Genomic DNA, 25,575 nt, shown 5'->3' with positions numbered 1-25,575 from the left:
CTGATGATGATGTCAAAAACTAGAGCTCAGAATGGTAGCTGGTGATGTCATGTATAAAAGTAACATCCTTTGGGGGCATTTTTTCTAAAGGGGACACGAATAAACTCTAACAAGGACATGTTCGTATGGCTTCCTGATCCAGGGAGCAAACACAGATTCCAAACTCCAATCCCATGAAATGCCTCGTGCCTCTTAAATCCTGTTTTTGTTAATAAATCCCGGAACAAACTCCTCGTTATCAAAATAATAGTGTCTCAAATGTCAACCTTTCTGCCAGTGAGCAACCACCAAGAGAATACCTGCAAATGAATTCTGTTTCCTCCTCACATTTCACTGCGCACTCTTCTACGCTTCCTGCTGAGAGCTGCTTCTTAGTGAGGCTGAGCACCGAAGCCCCCTGCGTGTTCACATAGTCATCCAGGGGGTCTCCGCGACCTGCAAAAGGAAGACGAAAGTCGGATAACCGGGTAAGATTCGTCAACACCACTGTTCAGTCATCAGCTCTTTGTAATCCTTTATTTGCTGTGCATCAATCACATAAAACTTGCTGTTTTCTTGGAAAGCAGAACAGGTGTCACGAGTAAAAAATGTTGAGGCAGGAAAATGTTTCCACTATTAGGTTACATTATATTAAAAGAGCAAGTGGATTGATAGATTGGTAGATTGATGATAGATTAGGATTCTTTAACAACTTCTGTTACTACTTTAATGGCCATGAAACCTTAAATGAGAATAAATTGGATTTATTTGCTATGGATTGCCATGCCATGATAGAACAGGAACATTTGGATACCCAGCACCTCCGTGTTAGCAATTACTGATGTTGATTTGTCCATCCCCTGGCTGTAAACCTGACTTGGAGGCCATTACTTGATTGCCAACAGCATAAGCTTTGGTTGTGACTGTTACTTAGGCTGATGCGACATTCTCTGAAGGGTTCCACCACGAGATATAAAAATGTTGGTGAGTTGATGATTTTAATAAATAAGACCTGAACTAAATCTCAACTACTATCCAAGATCATTCTTAAACTGGGCTTCGTACGGTGACAGCTCACTATGAATTAAATAGGAGAAATCATTTTCTTCCACAATGTGTCTGGCATTTCTGAGGAAATGATAAAAAAAAAAAAAAGCAGAGCCCGGGATAAATACCGGCCTTGATTTTTCTGGGAGCTAAAATCAGAGTCAAAGAATCTGTCTGAGGGTTGCTCTGCCCCTTGCTAGGGCAGAGAGTGTTCCCACAGGAGCTACTACAAGGAGTATTCTCTGTTCTGAGGCCCCAGGCAGCACCCGAGCTGACTTTGACGGCTCTACTCCAGGCCTGGAGATGGTGGCCCCCCTGTTTTTGGTGTGGAATCCTAATGATTCTCCCAGGGTGAGAGGCCAGAAGAGGTTAATGAAATGAAGACAGCTAAGCTGCCTAAAGTTTGCCTACATGGGATTAGGCAACATGGCAGCCTTGACCACCTCCAGGGGAGGGGCAGGGACCAAAGCCAGGCTGAGTGGGTTGAAGAGTGACCAGGAGAAGTCGTGGACCCACCTAAGAAGACAGGTCTTCAGGAGCCTAGCTGTGGAAGGAGCTCTTCCCAGACAGCTTGTGCTGTCACAGAATTTTTTTAAAGATAAGACATTCTGGAGCATGTTTAGATACTGATGAAAATTATCCAGTAGGAAGGATCATTAGGGGTCAGCCCCACATTCTCAGAAAGGCCCTCCCTGCCCACCTGCGAACACATGGGGCACAGAGCCGATGTATTCTAAAGACGGAGATGGGTCATCTTCTGGAGGCCATGCTCCCCTCCCTCTGCTCTCTGTCCTCCCCCAATTTGTCCTCCCTCCAAACTGGAAGGTGGCTTTTGAACAGGAAGTTGGCTGATGTAATTTAAACTTAAGGTACCAGAAAGCACTAGAAAAAGGTTTCAAAGGATTATGGAGAAGGAGAGGTTTTAGACCCAGGTCCATTCCTTCATCCTGTATTTCTCCCGATTTGAACTCTTATTTCCAAGAAGAGGTGTGCTTGGGTAAATTCTATAGATCAGGATGTGATTTAAAAAACAAACACGGGGGGCACTTGGGTGGCTCAGTTGGTTAAGCATCTGCCTTCGGCTCAGGTCATGATCCCAGGGTTCTGGGATGGAGTCCCGCGTCGGGCTCCCTACTCAGCGGGGGGCCTGCATCTCCCTCTTCCTCTGCCCCTCCCCTGCTTGTGCACTCTCTCTCTGTCTCTCTCTCTCTCTGTCAAATATATACATACATACATACGTAAAATAGTAAAAAAAAAAAAAAAAAAAAAAACACGGCAAATAGTAACTCTGGAAAGCGTATCCTATAAAGACTCAAATTAGACTTTAAGAAGAGTTCTTAGAAAGTTGAGCCGGCTGGGGTATAAATTATACCAAGACAAGAAAATTTCCATTTGTATCACTCTTTAATTAAGTTACCTTTGATTATGTTACTATATTTCACAGCAAAAAGCTGTTGAGACCACCTTAGGAGCTGATGTCCCAAAGAAATATCCCAAAAGAGAATACATTTTTTTCTTTTGTGCTTGAAAAGTTCTCCCGCATTATTTTCTTTTCTTCAGCTTTAGGGCTCTGTGGCAGTGGGTTGTCGTACAATGTATTGGTTGACCAAGAAATATTAAACACACCCTTTTAGTAAGAAATTATTTTTAGGGCACCTGGGTGGCTCAGTCGGTTAAGCATCTACGTTTGGCTCAGGTCATGATCCTGGGGTCCTGGGATCGAGCCCTGAACTGGGCTCCCTGCTCAGTGGAGAGTCTGCTTCTCCCCCTCCAACTCCCCCCTGCTCACGCTTTCTTTTTCTCTCTTTCTCAAATAAATAAATAAAATCTTAAAAAAAAGAAAAGTATTTTTATATTTGAGGCCAAATGTAGTTGTATGTTGCTCCAAAACATAGGTATTACATTAATAATGTGGGTTTATTTTTTTTTATCACTGTGGTGTGTATATTTACACCCATGCTCATGTGTTTGAAAAAAAAAAAGACAGTGGTTTATGAAACTATGAAGAACAGCTGTAAAAAGATATTTTTTTTCCTCTCCCCAGTCATGTTTGTGCCCTGGAAAGATGAAATGCGTCCACAGAAACAGAGAGTAAACGCCTTCCTTTCAAAAAGAGCTTATGAAAGTCTCCCCACAAGGTTGGCGAAAACCTATGTTAATCCTATTGCAGAAGAGTTTGCTCCCCCATCCTGGTGCGAGCCACTGAGTCAGCTCCTGGCATTCCAATCCCATTGTCCATAAGCTAACATAGAATACGCATACCTGCGCCCCCACACACCACCATTTCCCACAGAAATCTCTGTGCAATCTTCCGTTCTGTATTTTCTTTGGTATTTCTTTAAATGGCTCCACTGACTTCAAACATATCTAACTCTAATTTAAAGCACAGCTTACAAAATTTTATCTGGCAATTCATAAATTGAATTTCAAGTATCCATACATTGTTTATGGGAAGAACTACCAGCATCATGTATGACTCCATTTAGAAGAAATGTCCAAAAGAGACAAATCAGAAACAGAAAGTAGATTGGTGATTGCCAGGAGCTAGGCAGGGATGGAGGTGGGGGGAGGGGGTTTGGGGGTGACAGCTGAGGGATGTGGAATTTCTTCCTGGGGTAATGGAAATGTTCAAAAATGTATTGTGGTGATGGTTGCACAACTCTGCAAACCACCGCACTGTATGCTTGAAATGGGTAAATTGTATGTGAATTATATTTCAATAAAACTGTCAAAAAAAAAAAAACTTTAAGGACATGCTTAGAATATTTTAAAGGAAGTTTAAACAAAGCTAAAAAGCGAGAAGAGCACCAGATTCCTCCTAGAAAAGTCTTGGGTTAAATTCTGGTTTCTTCACTTCCTGGATTTGGGAGTTTGGTCAAAAGAGAAATAACCTCATTTTCCTAAGTATGGATTTCCTCCTCTGTAAAATGGGGATGAATATACTACCCTACCTACTGCATCAGCTAAATAAGCAAGTATTATCTAAGGACACACACACACACACACATATGTATAAAAATGTGCCTAGCTTCTCTCAAGCACTATGTGAAGGTTTATGGAATTCCTACATGCATACTTCACTTGGCAAACTGACACGCGTGGTTTCTCCAGGCATAAGGAGCAAATCCTAGACATATGGAAGGCTCATGTCAAGCCTCAGCAGGCAGGGACCCCCACAGACTGGTCAGAAAACACAAAGAAGTATTTCACTGCTTACATTTGAAAGTGAAGAGAATACGACACATTAACAAAAATGGTCTCAGTTAATGGAACTGAGAGCCAGGCAAGGGCGCCAACAACTTTTCGGGCTGCTGGCTACGCAGGCTATTGTTTCAATACAACAACCATCGCTGGTGAGCAATCTTGTTGATGTAAAAAGTCATTCATCATTTCCCCTGCCTGCTGGGCTTTAGCATGCATGGGGAAATTAAGCTCAATTCTTAAAGAATTTTTCTTTTTTTAAAATATGTATATATTTTTTAAAGATTTTATTTATTTATTTGAGAGAGAGAGAGGGAGAGGGAACACAAGCAGGGAGAAGGAGGAGAGGGAGAGGGAGAAGCAGACTCGTGCTGAGCAGGGAGCCTGATGCAGGACTCGATCCCAGGACCCTGGCATCATGACCCGTGCTGAAGGCAGGCATTTAACCAACTGAGCCACCCAGGCGCCCCCTCAAAGAATTTTTCAATCATACATGTAGATTTTGATTTGGGATGCTCGTGAACCAAAAACTAAATTAAACAAGCTGCACAGAAAGCCATCATGTGATCTATTTTTAGGACATTGCTAAGAAAAACATTTTAATTAAAATTTTAAAAAATCCTTTGTCTTACCTGATTTCAGAAATAAAAGAAGTAGAAGGACCACTTCCTTATGTTCCATTTTTGGGACTGGGTTGCCAGCAGTGCCCAGAAAACTGGGTGTCCCAATCCCGAGATGTTATTGACTTACCTGAGAGGAAACACATCCACAAATAAGATAATCACATGGAGTTAATTATTTTCTGAGACGCCCATTGCCACTGTGCTCTGAAGGGTTCAAACATTACCTCGGCTGGCGGATCTTACAAAATCCAAACCTGTAATAGATGCTGGGAAGTGGTGAAAGCAGCCCCCCCCCCCCGCCACTGCCCCAGGCTGCTTCTTATCTCCTGATTCCTCTCCCCCCACAACCTGCAGCCCACCATCTTTCCTACTCAGTCTTGGGTCCTTCGTCCTCTCCTTCCCCGGCTTACCGTAGAAAGAAAAATCACACCAAGAGCCAACCTTTGCTGAGAACTGGCCTACGCCAGACACTGTGCTGAGAGGTGCGTATGCATAGTTTCATTCAACCTTCAACACAAGCAATATTAATATTTCCACTTTAATGAGGGCACTCAGGCTAAGACAGTTTAAGTTTCTCAAGGTTACTCAACCACCTATGGTTGAGACCGTGGAGGCCTTAGATTATAAACATAAGCTAAGGGCGCCTGGGTGGCTCAGTTGGTTAAGCGACTGCCTTCGGCTCAGGTCATGATCCCGGAGTCCCGGGATCGAGTCCCGCATCAGGCTCCCCGCTCAGCGAGGAGCCTGCTTCTCCCTCTGACCCTCCCCCCTCTCATGTACTCTCTCTCTCTCCCATTCTCGCTCTCTCAAATAAATAAATAAATCTTTTAAAAAAATAAAATAAACATAAGCTAAAGACCTTGTCATTCACATCCCCATATCTTACCAAACAATGTAGAAATTACTAGAAAGTTAAAATATTTATTATTATCAAAATGTCTTTATGTCCAGTGGACTCACATGTTTTCCATGATTATAAATCATGTTGTAAAAATATTGGTCTTTTCCCCAGATAAATTCACAGTGAGTTACATTCTCATCCTCAGGAAATAAAGCAAGAGGGGTAAAACTAAGTTTGAAGAGTCTGTCTCAAGTTTAGTTGTTGGTTCTGTACTTTTCCTCTGACTTAAGGCCACAATCACCAGGTAGTACATGCTTTAAAACTATTTCAGATTTCAAAAATGTCTGGGAGTAGTTCAGTGGATTCTATTTTACTCGTGAAATAGAACAAGAAATAAGAACAAGAAATACTCCTGTCTCTAGGCTACGAAATTTCTTTCTATAAATTAACTAGCAAAGTGTAGAGGTTGGCACCACGCCTCCCGCAGAATTTCCTGGGATGAAAGTACTGGGCAGAATTCTCAAGAACAAAACATGTTGGAGAACAAGGAGGTAGACTATTGTGAGCAGAGGTGTGAGTTAATCACATTTCCTGGTTTCCTACTTTACCCTAGCTTTCTTCTTTCCTCAAACTCTCCGGCCTCCCTCACCCGCCCCTGTCCCCAGGCGGCCTGGTTTACTAAAGGGGACACAATGTGGAAGCAAGCTGAGGAGTCAGAACCGGGAAGACTCTTTTTCTTAAAATATTCAAAATGCCTTTTAGGGGAATTATGTTGATGTGTTTGAGAAAGTTCTTTGGAGGGTAAAAAACAGACTTTACTAATATGTAATGATTCCCATATGCATTTATTTCCATTTAAAATAGTTTAGTGTCGAGGCACCTGGTGGCTCAGTTGGTTAAGCATTCGACTCTAGATCTCAGCTCAGGTCTTGATTTCAGGGTCGTGGAGCCTACTTTAAAAAAAAAAAAGGAAAAGAAAGAAAGGAAGGAAGAAAGAAAGAAAATAAAAATATTTCAGTCCTGCCTCATGGATGAAGCATCTCAGGAACAACGTGCTCAGAAATTCTATGTCCATGTAATGTTCCTTTTCCTGTTTTATTGTTTTATTTGGGTGGTGGCGGTATGCCTTTTGCCCCCTTTCCTCCTGGAAGCTTTTAGAACGATTTGATTCTACAAATGTTATCTTGTAAATCAGGTTGCCCTGCTACGGTCTTTTGACTATACATTCCTCACCACCTTCATAATATATCAGTACCATGAGGGCACAGATAGACATGAAGCAGAATTTGGCGATTGTGCCATCAGATACTGTAGTGTGTAAAGGAAGAGCAAAGAGGAATGGATCACACAGGTGTATGCTGGAGTAGGGGCATAAAGACTTCCATTATGGCGCAGCCCTCCATGATTTAGCTCCAGAGGCACAGGGTAGGCATGAAGCAATGGATATTCTAGATAGTTCATAGGAATCCCACACTGGCATCTTAGAAGGATGTTGGGCAGTGGTTTTGTGCAAAGCTGTAAAGATAATTAATTCAAAGTAAGTCATTTTCCACTTGAAAGAGTGGCAAAACCTGAGGAAAGAAAGAAAGAGATCATCTCTACACACTATTAGCAAGTTGAATAACTTCTGAGATGTGTATTCTTATTGAGTTCAATTCATTAAGTATTTACTGACCACCTACTGTGTGTTGGGTTCCTTTTAAGTTTATATAAAAGGTACATATCACAGTCTCTACCTAAAGAAGTCCAGGAAATTTCTGCATCTAAGATTTGTGAAGATTTCTGCTGCACTTGTTGCCAACAACAAGGACATCAAAGTAAGATGGAAGATGAATCTAATTTCCTTAGCTCTGCCCAGTGTGGGGACCTGCAGCCGAGATCCATTCAGGTTCCCTTAGGAGGGGAAGAATTAGTACCTTCCCTCCAGGCATTCAAATGGCAAATTCCTCACAATTCCCTTAGAAGTAAGTTATGAACACCCCGGGAGGTCCACCTCACCAGGAGAGTGAGGCAGAGATCCCCCACCTCCGTGCCACCTGCACCCACCTTGTCTGAAGAAGCTGTGACCAGGTTACAACTTTCCAGGTGACATGCTTTCACAATACGTGAACCTTATGTTGCTGGCCTAACATTTGCACCTGTCACCTTTCCCTACTGACTGTCCCCCTTCCTCCAGCCCCAGCAGAGTTCATCCCAGCCCAGAATTTCCCCTCCAGGACCAGTCACTCTAAGACAGCTCATTCCTTTACCATGACCATCTCTGAGTATCCCTAATAAGACGATGTATTTCAAAATGAAACTAGTCAAAAATTAATGAATCCATTAAAGGTTCAAACAAAGTCTACCTTCATGGTTGCAAGGGTTCTAAGCAAGTTTTTCCTTGCCTTTGATGTCAATTTGCAAACTGCTTTTACTGTGTTAATTTATTAGGGCATATCAGCTCGGAAACATTGTCCTCATTAATCTGAAGGTGGTTTTCATTTCTGTATCCAACCTTTCTTTCAAATTTGTTAGCCTTTGTTCCTTAGTCTCTGGGACTATGGAATGAGCTACTTATCAGCTCTCAGCTCCCGTAAAGAGATAGCAGGGCTACTCAGTTAGCACAGGGGTTAAAATGTAACCTGTCCGGGCGTACTAAGTAAGACCTGACTAATTCAGTGTTCAGCAAGGTGATATTTTCTTAATTGAATTGTGCTTATGGAAATCAAGATGCTTATTCATTTTTGAAAAACAAATTAGTCTTTATTGGATACCTCCTCATTAGATTTGTTATCTGCTTAAGAAAATATTAACAGAGAAGAAGATAGTCACTCTCAGATAATTTACCAGTCCCCACTGAGTCAGCACTAGGACTCCCCAGAGATTCAGGCAAGCGTCCTTTCTGCTCTGAGGTCCCGATTCACTACAGATCAAACAAAGAGAGAAACCAGATAGTCTTTCTATCTTTAAAATTCATTATTGTCTAAGCTAATCCTCATAAAAGTCTTTTTTTTCCATAGTGCTTGACAGGAACAGGACCTGTAGAAAACATTAAAATAGTTTAAGAAAAGATAAGTATATATAAAAACTGGTGAAATCTGAGCTAGGTCTGTGGACTAGTTCATTACACTGTACCAACAGCAGTTTCCTGGTATTGATGATGAACTTTGACTGTGTTAAGCTCTTACCTTTGGAGGAGCTGGGTGCTGGGTAATGAGGATACCAAACCTCTTAGCATTACTTTTGTAACTTCTTATTTTTTATAATTATTTCAAAATAAAAAGTAAAAATATCTATCTATTTATGCATATACATATATATTAGTATATATGTTGACATATTTGTATACATATGTCTATATTTGTGTGTACGTTTATATATTTGGTTATACGTGTACATATTTGGACACCCGTGCATACATATTTGGGTATATATGTATATATTTGGATATATGCGTACATATTTGGATATATATATGTATATATTTAAGAGGACTCAGGATGATGTAAGTGCTTCCATAATATTAAAAAGAACTCTCAAAATACAGAAATTTGTCCAGGGAGAATCTAAAGGTATAGAGTTCTAAATAAGAGTACAAAACTCAATCTTTGGCTGATTTCTGTGAGCACAGGGGAAGTGTAAGTGGGATGGGAGAGGCCCCCACCTCCAAGGCCAGACAATTATTAAGGCCTGGCTGAGCTACCTGGACAAAGCAGCCCGGCACGTGGAATGCAGAGGCTGGAGGAGTCTAGCCTCCCAGGTGCTCAAGGGACAGCCACCATCTCTGCACACAGGTAAAACACCACCCAAACAGAGTGGACCTCACATAATGAGGCCTCCCTCACCTCCCACTCAGCCCCACCAACTCCACAGTCCAGTGGAGGCGAGGCATGGGAAGGTCCCTGAGTGAAGCATGAGGTTGGGGTGGAGGGCTGGGGTTTCAATAACAGGGAACATTGCTCTGTGCAATCCTCCTGGGTAAAGCCTTTCCAGTGTCTGCAGTTGTTGAGAGCAGGGCAAACGAGGGAATAAGACAGGAGCCCCGCTCTCAGGGAGTTGTCCACCTAATGGACACGGGGCCAATGTGCATCTGTAAGTTGGATCGTAGAGTAGTGAGGTGGGTGCTCAGACCTGCAGAGGTCCAGTTTCCCTGGAGCAGGCAGAGCAACATCTTGCCTCGTCTTGAAGTGTGAGCTCACACTTCCCAGAGGGAGTGACCTGGAGGACAAGTAGGAGGGATGAGAAGCGAGGAGAAGGAATGAATGTGCCAAGTCCCAGGGGCAAGAGGTCCAGGCAGCTGAAAATAATTTAGGCTGGAAGGGGGAACTGGTGGCTAATTGAGGGGGGTCCAATCCTGCTGGCCTCTTACACTGCACAAGGGGTTCCGTAGCTGACAGACAGCAGGGACCACTGTAGGGTTTTAGATTGGAAGAGCGGCACTCTCGCACGTGCAGCATGGCAGAGGATTGTAAGAAGCAAGGGGGCCCAAGCGGGGGGACAGAGGGGTCTCAAAGAAGGCAGCGGAGAAAGAGAAAAGCGACTGGATTAGAGATCATTAGAAAGCAGAATGGAAGGGATTTTGTGACTGACTGAGTCTGGGTATGAAATCACGGCTGGTGCCCGCATTTCTGTGCTGGGCATCTGGTAGACAACAGTATCGTTCATTGAGAAGGCACACGGCGCGGGGAGTGAGACGAGTTCGTTCGGAGACATGCTGCATCTGGGAACTTGCGAAAGTCCAAGGGGAAATTTCTAGAAGTAACTGGGTATTTGGGTCCAGAGCAGGCATTGTCAAACTGTAGCCTGCAGGGCAGCCTCCTGCTTTTGTAAATAATGTGACATTGACAGACAGCCACGCCCACCACTTGACTGTTGGCTATGGCCTCATTTGCATGACAACAACGCGTGACCCAGAAGGAGGCGGGAAAGAGCTGGGCTGGAGATGTAAAATCTGGGGTTGCAGCAGGTGCATGGCATTGACGTGAGGAGTGCGGGGTGAGAGCACCCTGAAAGATGAAAGTGAGCCTGGACAGACCCCTGAACGGCGCGAGTACCCAGAGATAGAGACATCTCTCCAGTTACCGGGACCGGTTAGCTGGAGAGGAGAACCGACTGGAGGTTCCGAGAAGCCAAGGGAAGGGAGGGCTTTTGAAGGTGGGAGTGGCCCACTGTGCTGAGCTCACCGTCCGGCCCCCCACAAAGTTCACTCTGTCCACTGTTGCCACCAGATCGGTAAGAAACCCAGGAAAACGGCATATTTTTATCAAATTCATGAGCCACCTCTGTAATACTCTTTCCCTGTGTATTTTTTGATTGAAACCTCATACAGTAATGGTTTTAGAACATCAGATTCTATAAGAGAATAGAAAAATAATTCATTCTTTCTCTTACATTTTATTATTGATAGACTGTAAAAGTTTCAGCTTCCATAGCTTATTATTAATAATAAAAGATAAATTTTCAGGATGACAGTCAAATTTAGGAAAGCCTCTGTTGAACTATTTTTAGGTATGAGCTGTAAGATTTGGAATAATTCCCACAGACGCTCTTCTAGTTTTGCATTTCAAATCTGCATATCATATAGCACATTGTCATGACACAATCCATGGTCCTGCACATTCCTGTTGCACCACCAAACCAGCACAGTGGTTGTTTGGAATATTCGGGAAGCTATTTACACTGGGACAGCCAGTACTAACATACACAAGTGACTCCATAGCACACAAATACACCACACTGAGCCCAAGTTAAATAAACCCCAACTAAGTTTGTCTTAGCTGAATCCCAAAAATGCCCACAGCCATTTTAATGCCATTTAACTTGAAGAGACGGAGGGGAAGTTAGGGTGGAAAGAGACAGAAATTTTAACCAATTGTGGCTAAAATAGCTTACTTTTGCAAATTTTACAAAAGCATATGGTCACATGAATACACTGCTAGGAGCCTTCTAGGGGCCTATTAAAATTATTTATTGCTGTGGGATGAATCACCCCCAAACATGGCAACTGACAATAACAGCAATTATTTTATCATCTCTTATAGTTATGTAAGTTGACTGGGCTCAGCCAGGGGGGCCCTCTCACTTGGGGTCGCCCCAACATTGCAGTCAGATGGTGGCTAGGGCCATCTCAATGGTGTCCTTGCTCCCATGTCTTCTAGTGCATCCTGCCTGTCACTGGGACCTTAGCTGGGACTATGGGCCCGAGCACCTGTAGCTTCTCCATGTATCCTGGGCTTCCCGGCTGTGTGGCAGCTGGGTTCCAAGAGAATCAGGCAGAAGTTTTATCTCCTTTATGACCTACCTTGGAAAGTCACATGTGTCACCACCATCATGGTCACAGGCCTGCCCAGACTCAAGGGGGGAACACATAGACCCTAGCTGTCAATGGGAAAAGTGTCCGCCTCACACTGTAAGAAGAACGTATGTGATGGGCCATCCTGTTGCTGCCATTTTGGAAAACACGGTTTGCTGCAGGGGCCCACAGAAGTATGGGACCCTGCAGCTTGAGCTTTGTTGGTTTCATTGTCACTCTGGATCTATTTACTTGTGTTCCCTAATTTAGCTCTTTCTATAGCTTATCAAAAGAGCTTTGCTAAAACTCTTCCCTCTCTCACCTAGACACAGATCAAATTCTTACAGTTTGCCCAAATAGCTTCAAGCACATCCGCTTCTACTGAAGATAGAGCTAGAGCTTTGTTCTCACCCACCCCCTGCTAAGTGATGTCAAAACACCCAATATCCCTGTGTCTTTGTTAGGTAAAGGGGCTTGTTTACTGTGAGTGGCACACAGGGAAGAAGTTCCAATCTGTCATTGCACACAGAAAGGGAGGCTTTTGCTCATTAAGAAGAGAACACCCCCCCACCCATTACAGTACGACCCCACATCATGAAATGATCACCATATTCTTCTCTATCATAATTATTGCCATTTTGTAGATCAGGGCATTGAAACTCACTTGCCCAGCCTTAGGCCAGTGGAAATTGGCAGAGCCAGGTTCCCACCCAAGTATGTGGGTCTCAAGTGACTGCTTTTAATTCCTGCATTGCAATGTATTTGGGGGAAGAAGGAACAGCAGTGGTAACAACAAGGATACTAACAACACTGAGCACTGGCTCTGTCCTAAACACTCTACAAATGGTATTTCATTTATTCTTTATTCTGACCCTAAGAAGGAGGGACTGTTATTATCATTTGCATTTTGCTGACAAAGAAATGAGGACAGGTTCCTAAGTGGTCCGGGGTCACACAGCTAGTGAGGCTGGATGGGGCAGGGACTGACAGGCCTTGAATGAGGGAGCCAGACCCTTCCGCCTCACCGCCGCAGAAAGCCTCCAGCTGCTCATCATCACACAGCCATCAAGCACAGCGCCCAGAATAAGCATTTGTGGAACACCTACTGCATTTGCTGAACTCTATGACCATCCCGGAAGGCCTAGCCATGAGGCAAAGCCAAGGACTGGTAGACAAAGCAGAATCCGAACCAGGGTCCACTGCCTAAAGCAGGCTGCCTAGACCGACTTACTCTTGGGCCACTGCCCGGGGACTATCTGCCTGGGTCGGCACATTTCAGTTTCTTGTACTGACTTTGCCACTTGGTTGTGCAGAGTTCTGTTTGCTTTCCGTTTTTAGGATGAACATCACCAAGCCAGGTTTAACTCCTGGAGGACAAAACTGCTCATTTTTTTTCTATTTTATATCCCCAAACCTACAGAGGGCGTGTTGGTGCTCAAGTGGAAACCTGATCAGTTGAATGAAACGTTCCTTTTTCCACCTCCTTCCTTATTGATTGCTCATCTCCATAAATGCCTTTAAGGGCATCAGTTCGATGCGGTCAACGACTACTAGGCAAGGAATCAGCCTATATTTTCTTTTCCTAAGAAAACTTTGTAAGCCTGATTTTGCAGAGGCTTGCTCGTCTGGAGAGCCGGTAAACCATAGGAGATAAAGTATATTACGTTACATGCCCAATGTGGAAAGTCGGCTTCACGCTAGAGCTTGGAATTTCCAGAGACGCAGCACTGACCCTGGCTCCCCTTGGGCGCTCCCGGCGCCTGGGGCAATAGCTCTGACGCATGGAGACTTCACTCCAACCCACAGAAGCGCAGACAGCCTTCGCTCTCCACGCGCCTTGGAAGCGCTCTGCTTTCTGGAACGCTGCTGAACAAATTCAGCAAAAGCGCGCACCGACAAGGGCCGGCAGGGGGCAGCAGACCCCACCGTTTCCTGCCGCGGAGGCTGAGCGTCGCGCCTCCCAGGTCCGAGTCTCCAGGTCACCAAACCTGTCGCAGGTTTTATCCCCAGTGACTCCGCCAGCAGATGGGTTAATTCCCTTCTGAGGCTGCGGACCCCGCGGTGGGGGCGGGGGGGTGGGGAGGGTGGCTGGTGCGGGCCCGGGGTCGTTCCCGTGGACGGTTCGTGCTGGGGATCAAGGCGGAAGCCCCTGCCAAGACCGGGGAAGCGGGCCCGGGGCGCAGCTGCCGGCATTCCGGCGAAGTCACGCGGCTGCGGCGGGAGCCCTTGTCCCCGAGGATGCGCGGGCGGGAAGCCCAGGTAGGAGCCCTCCGCCCGGCTGCGGGGCTGGGGTGTTCTGTGCATCGCCTGCCCGGCCCTCCAGCACCTCCCCCCGCCCCCACTCAGTCCAAGAGCTGGCCCAGGGTCGGACCACACAGGGTGGGTCTGTGCACCCTCCGTGTGGAAGAGGAGTGCAGTTTCCAGCGAGGGAGTGGGATTTTCACTTTGCACGTGTGTTGATGCAGAGCCTTGATGCTCTAGACACCGAAGCTTGCATTGAGAGACGGGGAGCCTAGCAGATGCTTGCAGGAGGGCAGCGCTCTGCCTTTCACTGCTTTGATATTCTTTTGGTGAAGGCGTGTGCCGAGACCGGAGCAGGCTGAGTTAGGAAGAAGGGGTCAGGGAGTTGGCACCTGTATTTTTGGCCACAGAAATTCAAACACCAGAAAAGCCAGTTCTGTCTCCGTAACATGCCCGATGTGGCTTGGTAATCGTCCCACATATTTACCTTGTTTTGCGGGATAGCTGTATTCCCGAAAAGCTACGCAAAAACAATTTTTGTTATTGAATCTGAGTAAAAGGAAAGAAGTAGCTTACCATAGGGGCGTATTGATCCCAGGTAAAAGGGATTTATGTACCCTTAATTAAATATGGATATTTATATGCTCTGTCTGCTTCATGTTCTGTAGAACTACAGATGAGACCATTTTTTCTAAGTGATTTTCAGAATTGTGAGCTGGTTACTTCATGGTTCTATGGGGGGGGAGTACTATTTTCTCTTTAAATCTCTCCTCATTTACAGAAGAGGGAATAAAGGAGACACCTTTTTACTTCTATCAGTTTAACATTTATCCCCCACTATTCTGAAGTTTAAGCTTCAATAAATTAATATAATATGTAGAGTAAAAATTAATACTCTAAGAATTAATACTCTAAAATAAATACTCTAATAACTCGAATACTTTAAATCAGAAAACATTCCAATTTCTAAAAATTTTATTCTATCTAGTAATTTGACCCATTTGATATACATGTGTATGTGTGTATAAGTACACAGATATCTTTTTATGAAAAGGTCCATTGTACTAAGTTCATACTTTTACTGCCCGTCACTAAACCCTTTTTAAATTAAAAAAGTGGACCATATAGATCTGTGAAATAAGCAACAAGAACAAAAACATTGCATGTTTTTGTGATTACATAAACACACTAAAAAGGTGAAGGCAATCATCTACACTGGTGATCAAGAATTAAGTTGCCCTTATCAGCAATCAGTCATTAAAATGCAGATAAATGCAGAAGTCCGAATCCAAATACCCTCGATGTCATACCTTGGAAATAGCTCTTTTGAACAGATCACTGTGGTATTCTTTGTTACTTGTCTTTCGTACAAAAGTAGAAAACAAGTGTAAAAAATTGCAGTTAGGAAAGTGGAAATTTAATGCAGTCACAGCGTCCTACTCATAGAAGGTGATCAAAAAATGTCTCAGTGATAAGGACCACTGGGGCTGGGCCAGTCATCCCTCGCTCCGTCTTGTAGATGACAGTCTTCCAGACATCTGCACGCAGCTCCCAGACCAAGCAACTCCCAGGGGCTGTAGATCTCCCATGTCCCTTATCAACATGCCCTGAAAATGCACCACCTTAGAGAACACCGCAGCCTCTAGGCATGGTCCAGAGAACTAAGACAGAGCCCCAGGGGTCTTTATTATGCATCCCATGATCGGGATACACAATTTCTATTAATTCTGCAGATATTTTTTTAAAAGACCATTCATTTCAAACTAGTAACTCAGCTGTCCTGTATATAAACTGCACTGAAGCTAGCTCTCCATCCTCAATTGTGTGGCTAATTACAGAGTTCATTATAATATGTTAATTTAAGAAATGTTAACTATACAGAAGAGTACAGATTAAACAAATACCAAAGCAATTTGCCGACTTTCCTACAATCTAGAATGAACAATTGTGACCACTTCATCCTTTGAACATTATTTTAAGAAGCAAAACATGAGATCCTCTCTATTCTTCTACCCTGTCCCTGGGCCCTGGGCTCGGGTCTCATCTTGTGCCTAACCCAAGCCCCACAATGCCGTCAGGATGCAGTGTGTACCTAACCCATCTATTTTGGCATGAAAAATTTTCTTTTTATTTAGTTTTTAAAAACTCAACTTTTAGATATGCCGATAGTTTAGAGAGTCAAAAAGTTCTGAAAAAAATGCCTACATTCCCCTCTTCCCAAAGGCAACCCCTTTGAACTCCTTAAACTGATTCTATGGGCATTTACCTTCAAATCTCTAAATAACATTCCAATCCTGGTACTTCTGGATTTTTTTCAGTTTTAATCATTCTCTATTGACTTCCTACTCTGCAACATTCGGATTTAACTCCCTTTAACTCACTTATCAACATCACAACACACCACACGCGCACACACGTGCACATGTCTCTTTTTCCCATATGCTCCCAATGTCATTACATAATTATATTGTAATTTTGGTTATATAAATCTTCAATGTTCCTGTCTTTAATGACTAGGAAAATGCTCTTTATAGCTGAGTCATGTAGGATACTTTTATGTATCTCCCTAGAATTAATAATTGTCTTTTGGTAAGCTTTTTATGTATTTTCACTAATTCCACTCTAAATTCTCTACCCATTTTACAAATCTTTCCTGTATATATCTGAATCCATCAGGCAGTCTAGCAATTTTCTCTTCCTAGAGATCTCGTCTCCGGACCTTCTCTCTTGCTCCCACCTGGACTGGTGGCGTGGGGCCTGCTGCACACTTGTCCTGTAATCTCTATGTCTTGTCATCCAGTAGCTCCCTTTGCCTCTTTGATTTGATCCCCTGTTTTCTGGACCCTATATCTTCCTCCTTTTTTAATTACTTCATTTTATTGGAGCAAATCTTCCAGTGTCATCCTTAGAAAAGATACACAAAGGGGCTCCTGGGTGGCTCAGTGGTTAAGCATCTGCCTTCGGCTCAGGTCATGATCCCGGGGTCCTGGGATCGAGCCCCACATCGGGCTCCCTGCTCCGCGGGAAGCCTGCTTCTCCCTCTCCCCCTCCCCCTGCTTGTGTTCCCTCTCTCGCTGTGTCTCTCTCTATCAAATTAATAAATAAATAATCTTTTTAAAAAAAGAAAGAAAAGATACATGGAATTTTTTTTAATTGCGGTAAAATTCACCTAACAAAATTGACCATTTTAAAGTGAAAAATTCATTGTCACGTAGTATATCGTAGTGTATCTCTAATGCTGTGCAACCACACCCTCTATCTAGTTGTAAAGCATTTCTGTCACCCCAAAATAAACTTCCGTACTCACTGAGCAGTTGCTCTCCATTTCCCGCACCCCTAGCCTCAGCAACCAGCGACCACTTAGCATGTTTTCCAGGGTCGGTCATCTTGGAGCGTGTATCAGTACTTCATTCCTTTGTATGGCTTAATGATATTCTATTGTGTGTATATGCACCACAATTTGTTTATTCATTTCTCCGTGGACAAACATTTGGATTGTTTCTACCTTTTGGCTATTGTAATAGTGTTGCTCTGAACATTTGTGCACAATTACTTGTTTGAGGACCTGTTGTCAGTTATTTGGGGTATATACCTAAGAGTAGAATTGCTGAGTCATATGGTAATTCTATTTAACCTTTTGAGGAACTGCCAAGCTATTTTTCATGGCAGCTGAACCATCTTACATTCCTACCAGCAATGAACAAGAGTTCTAACTTCTCTGTCTTCTCACTAACACTTGTTATTTTCCATTTTTTTAAGTTATAGGCATCCTAGTGGGTGTGAAGTAATAGTTCATTGTGATTTTGATTCGCGTTTCCTTCATGACTAATGATATTGAACATTGTTTCATGTACTTGTTAGCTATTTGTATATCTCCTTTGGAGAACTGTCTATTCAAATCCTGTGCCTGTTTTTAAATTGGGTTGTTTGTCTTTTTGTTGTTGAGTTGTAAAAGTTCTTTTTTTTAAGATTTATTTATTTGTCAGAGAGAGAGAGAGCACAAGCAGGGGTAGTGGGAGAGGGAGAAGCAGGCTTCCTGCTGAGCTGGGAGCCCGATGATGGACTCAATTCCAGGACCCCGGGATCATGACCTGAGCCGAACGCAGACACTTAACCGACTGAGCCACCCAGGTGTCCCTTTTATTATTTTTTTAAGTTCTTTATATATTGTGGATACTAGGCCTTTATCAGACATATGATTTGTAAATATTCTCTCTCCATTCTGTAGGTTGCTTCTTTGTGGATAATGTTCTTTGATGTACAACAGTTTTTAATTTTGAAGAAATCCAACTTACCTATTTTTGGTTTGTTGTTTGTACTTTTAGTGTCATATCTAAGAATCCCTTCTCAAATTCAAGGCCATGAAGATTTACCCCTGTTTTCTTCTAAAAGTTTTATGGTTTTGGGTCTTGTATGCAGGTTATTTGTCCATTTTGAGTTGATTTTTGTGGATGGTGTGAGGTAGGGGTTCAACTTCATGCTTTTGTATATGATGTCCCGTTGTTCTAGCACCATTTGTTGAAGACACTGTTCTTTCCCAGTTGAATGTCTTGGAACCCTGGTTGAAAATCAATTGCGCCAGTAGATCTTTTAATATCTGCTATGCCTGAAAATGTCTTAACTCTACCTCTACACCTAACTGACAATTTCGGGGGGAAAAAATTTCATTTTTGCCCCGAATTATTTTCCAGTTCCCCCAGTTGCCATTGAGATGCCTGATGTCATCCTCATTCTTTATGCTTCACATGCAATCTCTATTTTCTCTCTGGTAATTTTTGGATATTTTTTAATCCCCAGTATTCAAATACTTCACGATGATGTACATTACTGTGGGTTTGTTTTGTTTGTTTGTTTTTCCAGGTGGGCTGTTTCAATATGCAGAGTCATGTCCTTCAGTTCTGGGGGTTTTTGTGGTCTTCATTATGCACACACATATATGTATATTGTACTTTTAAATTGTTCATGTCTAAACACACAGTATTATAACATTTCAGTGACATACATACATATTTTGATATTTTGCCCCAGAAAATAAGTATATTATTTTACATAACCATAACACCCTTTCAGCATACTTTTAAAAATTAAAAGTAATTCCCTAATATTACTTAATACTCTGTTTTTAAAAATATTACCCACACCTCCCAATGTTGTTCTTCTTCCAAGTCATTGACAAAAGCACCAAATTGAACTGAGCTAAGGACAAAGCCTTGTGACAGGCCCCTAGAAACCAGTCTTCAAGTAGGTAGTGATCTGTCCATATGGAATTTGGGGATACAGTTAATGTGCTGGAATTTCACTTCATGTTTCCTTTTGTGCACAAGCCTAACACATGCAGCTTTGTGAAATGCCTCATTGGGAAACAGATACACATATGAAGCAGGCTAGTCTACCTTCTAAATCATTAGACTAAAAAGGGAAATAGGGGCTACCATGATTGCATTGCTGCAAGGCACCATATATTTTCCTGCAATATTTCCAGTGCACCCACTAAAATAGAGCAGGATTACCCTATTTGTAGAAATCAGTAGAATGAAGCTCAGAGAGATGAAGGCGCCGGTTTAGGTTACAGTCATATCTGATGCCAAAAACCATTCTCCCTCTACTATTTCCTGCCACTCATCAGGATCAGCTTGTCTGATTTTTTCAGAGCAATCACCTGTTTCCTTCTAAGTGCTCAATAAGGCATTTCACAGCCTAATATGTATTGTCATTATCATTAATAAACTGAATCATCAGAATTAATTAGTGAATGGGTTCTACCTTTCATCCCTTTGGGGGAATTTTCTCCTGAAATCTACATAGGCACCAGCTTCAGCGCTTGATCTCCAATAATAGTCCAATAAGAAAGAATACAGAATCCTAAAGAACAGAGTGTCTGGGTTTTTTATTATAAACAAAGATTTTAATCCAATCTTCCCCTCCTAACACACGCACACACACACAAGAAAATCTTGAAGACAAAGAAGAACCAACTATTACTTTTATGCATAGTCATCTGAGAGTTAAAAAATGTATGTTAGGTATGAATCTCTACACTTTCCTTAACTTCCAAGAAATAACTTTAGAGAAAAAACAAATATTGTGTAGTATAAGGATTTCTGGCCAATGGATTAAAATTTCTACCTGCATTTAGAAGTCTTGCTTGAGAGATGCCACAACCTATTTTCCAGCTCCCAAAGAATCTTTGTACCTTTGGAGCCTCCTCTTGGGAGGTCACCCAAGATAGGGGCGGAATACCTTCTTTGGACCCTTTGGTATTTCATTGATGAGGGTGGCTCTCCTCCTTGGGTCTATCACATAAGGAAAGAATTGACTATGTTGGAATGAATAAATAAGGAAACCTCTGACATTTTTTTTTTAAAAAGCAGTAACCTTAAGAAATATTGCCTTTTGAATGTTTTACATTAGAAATCAAAAGTTATTTGGGAAAGCAAAGATTAAAATGAAAGTCAATAAAATTTTGGTTATTCTTTCATGTATTCATGCTGCAAGTGTATATGGATTGTGCACCATGACTTAGGCCCTGGGGTGCAATGAAAGCAATGAACAGGTGAACATGGTCATTGTACACCCTGAGCTTACAGGCAAGTGGGGGGATACAGACAAAAAAATAAGCAATTGCACTCCGTGGTGGTAAAACTCATGACGAGGAAGTGTAGGATGTTACAGTATCCATAGGAAGTACCGAATGCAACATTGGTGGAGGGGAGCGTGGCCCCAGAGAGACTTCTGGAGTCCTTTCTATGCAGAGATCTGAAGGGATAACGAGGTAAAGATGGTGGATTGAGAACATTGGGGTGGAAGGAATAATCTAGGCGGAGGGAATTGTCAAGAGCACAAAAGTCCAGAGCGAATGGAGAGCCATCCTCTCGTTGAAGGAAATAAACACAGTGCATGGTGCCTATCCATGAGGTGGGAATCATCACAAAATGAGGGTGGAGAAATAAACCAAGATCAGATTGTGACGGTCTTTACAAAATACTGGAGAGTGACATCCTGGATTACATGTCCACAGCGTGGTACTCTTGGTAAGAGATGGGTTAGGAGGCTCTTGAAATAATGCAGATGCAGGATGACAGTGGCCTGAATGAGGACAGTGGTGGCAGGCACCTAGGGAAGTGTGTGGCTGGGGATGGACTTGGATGGATTGGACTGGTTTGGGGTGGGTAGGTGAGAAGTAGGGAGAGGTGGAACACGGAACCCAGGTTTCTGATTTGGGGGGCAGGTGGTGATGCCCACTGACATAGCATCAGGAAAAGCCACAGACGGGTGGGGACCATGTGAATTTGAGGCACCAGGGAGACATTCAAGCAGACATGGATAGATAGATGTAGGTGCATATCTAGTCTGAGGAACATAAACGTGGGAGTCACCAGCACGTAGAGGTTTCTTGAAGCCAAGGGAGGAGGTGAGAGTGTCCCTGTGCAGAGTGAGAGAAGAGAGGCCAGGGCACGATCCCTGAGGAGCACCAACATCACCAGGAAGGGAGGGTCAGGTGAATAGGCAAAGCTGGAGGGAAGAGCCAGGGCTTCAGGAAGAAGGTGAGTAAAGTAGGATCCCACAGGCTCGACGGTGAACAAAGGTATGCTTGCGCGCAGAAAACTGATTTCCTTTTTGAGACTCCAAAATGAGCCAAATGGGTTTTGGTAAAGCTGCTCTCTGTCCAGAACCATGGATGGGAAGGCTTATAAATAGCCCTGGCCTGAGAACTTAAAATCTGTTTGGCAGAGTGAAACACAGAAATAGTAGCACCAGTGACCAAAACAGTGTAGTGATGAGAGATGCTCAAGGTGCTAGTAACTTTGTGGAACTTTTGGTTAAAGTGTCTGATTGCTCATGCTCATGAGAGAGGCTCCCTCCTGAGAGAGGCCCACCAAAGGAGTGGTAGAAACTTAAACAGCTTCACTTCACAAAGCTAAGAGGAAGGAAGGCACGGGTGGGGGAGACCGTGGCAGAAACAAGAAGCGGAGCTGATGTCGCAGGCTGGAGGATGCCCACCAAAGAGGATGTCAAAGAAAGGGGAGCAGAAGTTCCGGAGAAGCTCTAGAGGCAGATGCAGCCAAGGAGGACCCAGGACAGAAGGGTGTACTTACAAGTCTGTGGGGGAACACAGCTTCCCCCAGAATTCCCAGCCTTCCCACCTTGCCCCCTGAGGAGATCAGAGGTGTATCTCTGGAGAGGGAAGGGCCCAGGGACAGACCTCTCTGCACTGACATGTGGGCTTTACACCAAGAAGAATGGAGCTCCCTCCCAGAGCTCCCGAAGGGACAAAATCTATTTGGGTTGGTTCTGGGGGTCCAAGGCAAGCTTGGGGAGATTGTTCTGTTGGCTGGCTGGACTGTGGTACTGATGAATGGGTCAGAGGACCAAAAGAATTGGGGTACCTCGAGTTGGATGTCTGAGGCTATCCCACTAGAAAAGCCATGAAGCCAGATCACCAGAATTAGGGCAACCACAAAGCCATTTAATTAACCGCTTTATAACTGGACTTTGAAGTTGAAAATGGAAATCAACCTCAAAATGGCCAGTTCACGGGGTAGGTGTAGACCTTTGCTTGTTTGTTTTTCCTTTGATTCAGGGTCTCATACGCTTGTGTTTACGTGTCCTGCCGTACTGGCCACCCACCATGCTGTCCCCAACCCTTTCAAGGAGGGTTTCTGCGGGGTTGACTCAGGCCACCTCATCCTGACAAAACCCTTTCTCCCCTGATTGTACATTGTCTCCCTCTGCCTCTTCTTCATCTTCCAGGGCTCATGCCAGTGCTTCTCTTCTGAAGCAGAACTTAGCATTTGTTCCGTTAGAATGAAGAGGTGTAACACATTACGGCAGTTTACCTCTCCTGTTGCAATTTCTCCTTTAGAAAATCCCCCCATTTAGTTCCTTCAAAATGATTTATGAGTGATTGCTTTGTTCCACTCCCCTGGGATACCCTGGTTTGTTTATTTTATCTTTCTTTTCTCGAAATACCTTGAGCTGTTCCTCACACTGACTCCTTATTTAGGTATGATTGATGCTTCTCTCTTCCCCAGACTATCTTTCCATGTGACCTTTTGATAGCCTTTCCAGAAAGATTTTCTTTCAATACATGCTTAATATGGCTTCTTGTTCCTTTGTAAATTTTTTTGGTACTACCTGTGTTTTGACACATCTCCGCCCCCCCCCCCCCATTCTATAGAAGGGAATGTTTTGGTAATAAAAAGAGACCTTAAAATAAAATCAACAAGAAGTCGGCCTTCCCTATTTCAATAAGAAAATTGAGGGCAGCAAATTCTCTGAAGGTGTATAGAAAATGCTATGGGGGAACATGTTATATACTTTTTTTTTTTTTAAGAAAAAGAGAGAGAGAGAGGGAGAGAGCATGTGTGTGTGTGTGGAGGGGGGCAGAGGGAGAGGGAGAGAGAGAGTCAAGCAGCTCCATGCCCAGCATGGAGCTCGTCTCGGGGCTTGATCTTACCGCTCTGACACCGTGACCTGTGCCGAAATCAAGAGTTAGATGCTTAACCAACTGAGCCACCCAGGCCCTCCATAGATACTTTTGATTAAAGTGATTTGAGGCATACTGCCATAAACTATTGACTATTGACTGTTTTGCCTATTTGGGTCAATATAACTATCAGTATGTTTTGAATATCAGAATTTTCTGTGGCCTTAAGTATGCATTGGAGCAACTCTTAAAACCATATGTAATCTAAGTCAGTCAGAGAAAGACAAAAACCATATATTTCACTCACAGTGCAACTTAAGAAACAAAACAAACAAGCAAAGGGAGAAAAAAAAAGAGAGCGGCAAACCAAGACATAGACTCTTAACTCTAGAGAACAAACTGAGGGTTACCGGGGGGGGGGCGGGGGGGATGGGGGAAACAGGTGTTGGGGATGAAGGAAGGCACTTTTTGTGATGAGCCCCGGTGTTGTATGGAATTGTTGAATCACTATATTGTACACCTGAAATCAATATTACACTATGTTAACTATACTGGAATTAAGATGAAAACAATTTAAAGAATCAAACTGGAAAAATGATAAAATAAGATTGTTCTCAAACACTTCAGAAAAAAAAACAAAACTCAACAGCAAACCATATATAATCTATTGGATATCTCACAAGTGCATTTCCCAAAGCAAAAGAATTTTTTATCTCACTAGTCTATGTTCAGATATTGTCTCACCTTGCATGGACCTACAGCTCAAAGATCACTTATAACTGTGTCAACCTGCCAATATTCAGGGGAAAGGTAAAAATTTTTAATCAATATTTCTAATACATGACTGTTATAGATCAAATAGTAGGATTTTTTTTCATTCATATCTTTAATGAAACCACTTTCCCTTGCATCACCAAATTTGTTTCCAGTCAGAAAGAGAGGGCTCGACATCACTTGTCAAAACTCCCTCAAAGGTTAATTTACCTGATTTGTTTTTAGGAATCTACGACATCTAAAAATTTCAGATTATTCCCAGTTTTTACTTTCATGGATTGAATAGTTATTAACCAGTAGTTTTGGGATAAATAAGTACGGTTTCAATTTTTGTTCATTAGCCAGGCTGTGAAAATGATTAGTTAAATACGAGAGATACTTTTACAGCTATTTTTGATGGTGGCCTTCTGGCTAATTACATTATTACTAAGTGGTATCTTAATTTGGGGAGGAATTTTAATTCACAGATATAGGACTAACTTAACTGGAAAGACACATTTATGGATCATCGTGGCCTATTCTTTTTGTTTGACATACAAATCAAGTTTTACATTACACCATCGTTGTACCAGTGGCATAGCCCATAAGCCCTCAATGGATAATTTTTTTTTTAACCTCTTAGCTGTTTTTGTATTTTGTTTGAAAGAAAAATACGAACAAAATTACATAAAATATTTATTTCTGTTATTTAATGATCCTAGCCAAAGTCACTAACAAATAATCTTATCATAGCTAAAATCGTACTGCAAATATCTCTTCCCCCACTTATGTCATACCACTCCTACAACACATATATGTACCTGCGTACTCCCCTCTCCCTTTCCTTGAGACAAAAGGATCTCCTCAATTAATCTACAACAGAGGAATTGTTGCAAGAATATACAATGGGGGAAAAAAACGTCCCTCCAATAAATGATGCTGGGAATATGGGCATTGACAGCTACATGCAGCTACATGCAAAAGAATGAAACTAGACGGCTTCCTTTTACCACACACCAAAATAAACTCAAAATGGATTAAAGACCTAAATATGAAACCATAAAACTCCTAGAAGAAAACATAGGCAGTAATCTCTTTAACATCAGCCTTATCAACATTTTTCTAGATAGGTCCCCTCAGAGAAGGGAAACAAAAGCAAAGATAAACTATTAGGACTAAACCAAAATAAACA

The 25,575-nt window shown here is 42.8% G+C and overlaps 1 protein-coding gene across 2 annotated transcripts in view; it reads right to left on the bottom strand.

The window, feature by feature from the left end:
* The window catches only part of PLG (plasminogen), a 39,572-nt gene extending 34,589 nt beyond the window's left edge, over positions 1-4,983 (bottom strand). For both annotated transcript variants that reach the window (XM_027603391.1, XM_027603392.1), the window contains exons 1-2: positions 4,860-4,983; positions 300-435 (exon numbers count right to left, since the gene is read on the bottom strand). In XM_027603391.1, the coding sequence (XP_027459192.1) occupies positions 300-435; positions 4,860-4,908 (185 nt within the window). In that variant the 5' untranslated portion in view covers positions 4,909-4,983. The remainder of the gene's footprint in view (positions 1-299; positions 436-4,859) is intronic.
* Positions 4,984-25,575: the final 20,592 nt, after the last annotated feature.

The sequence above is a fragment of the Zalophus californianus genome, chromosome 7 (genome assembly GCF_009762305.2).
Source record: "Zalophus californianus isolate mZalCal1 chromosome 7, mZalCal1.pri.v2, whole genome shotgun sequence".
Classification (NCBI taxonomy): Eukaryota; Metazoa; Chordata; class Mammalia; order Carnivora; family Otariidae; genus Zalophus; species Zalophus californianus.
Note: the sequence above shows the minus strand (reverse complement) of the source record. Positions and strands in the feature narration are given on the sequence as shown.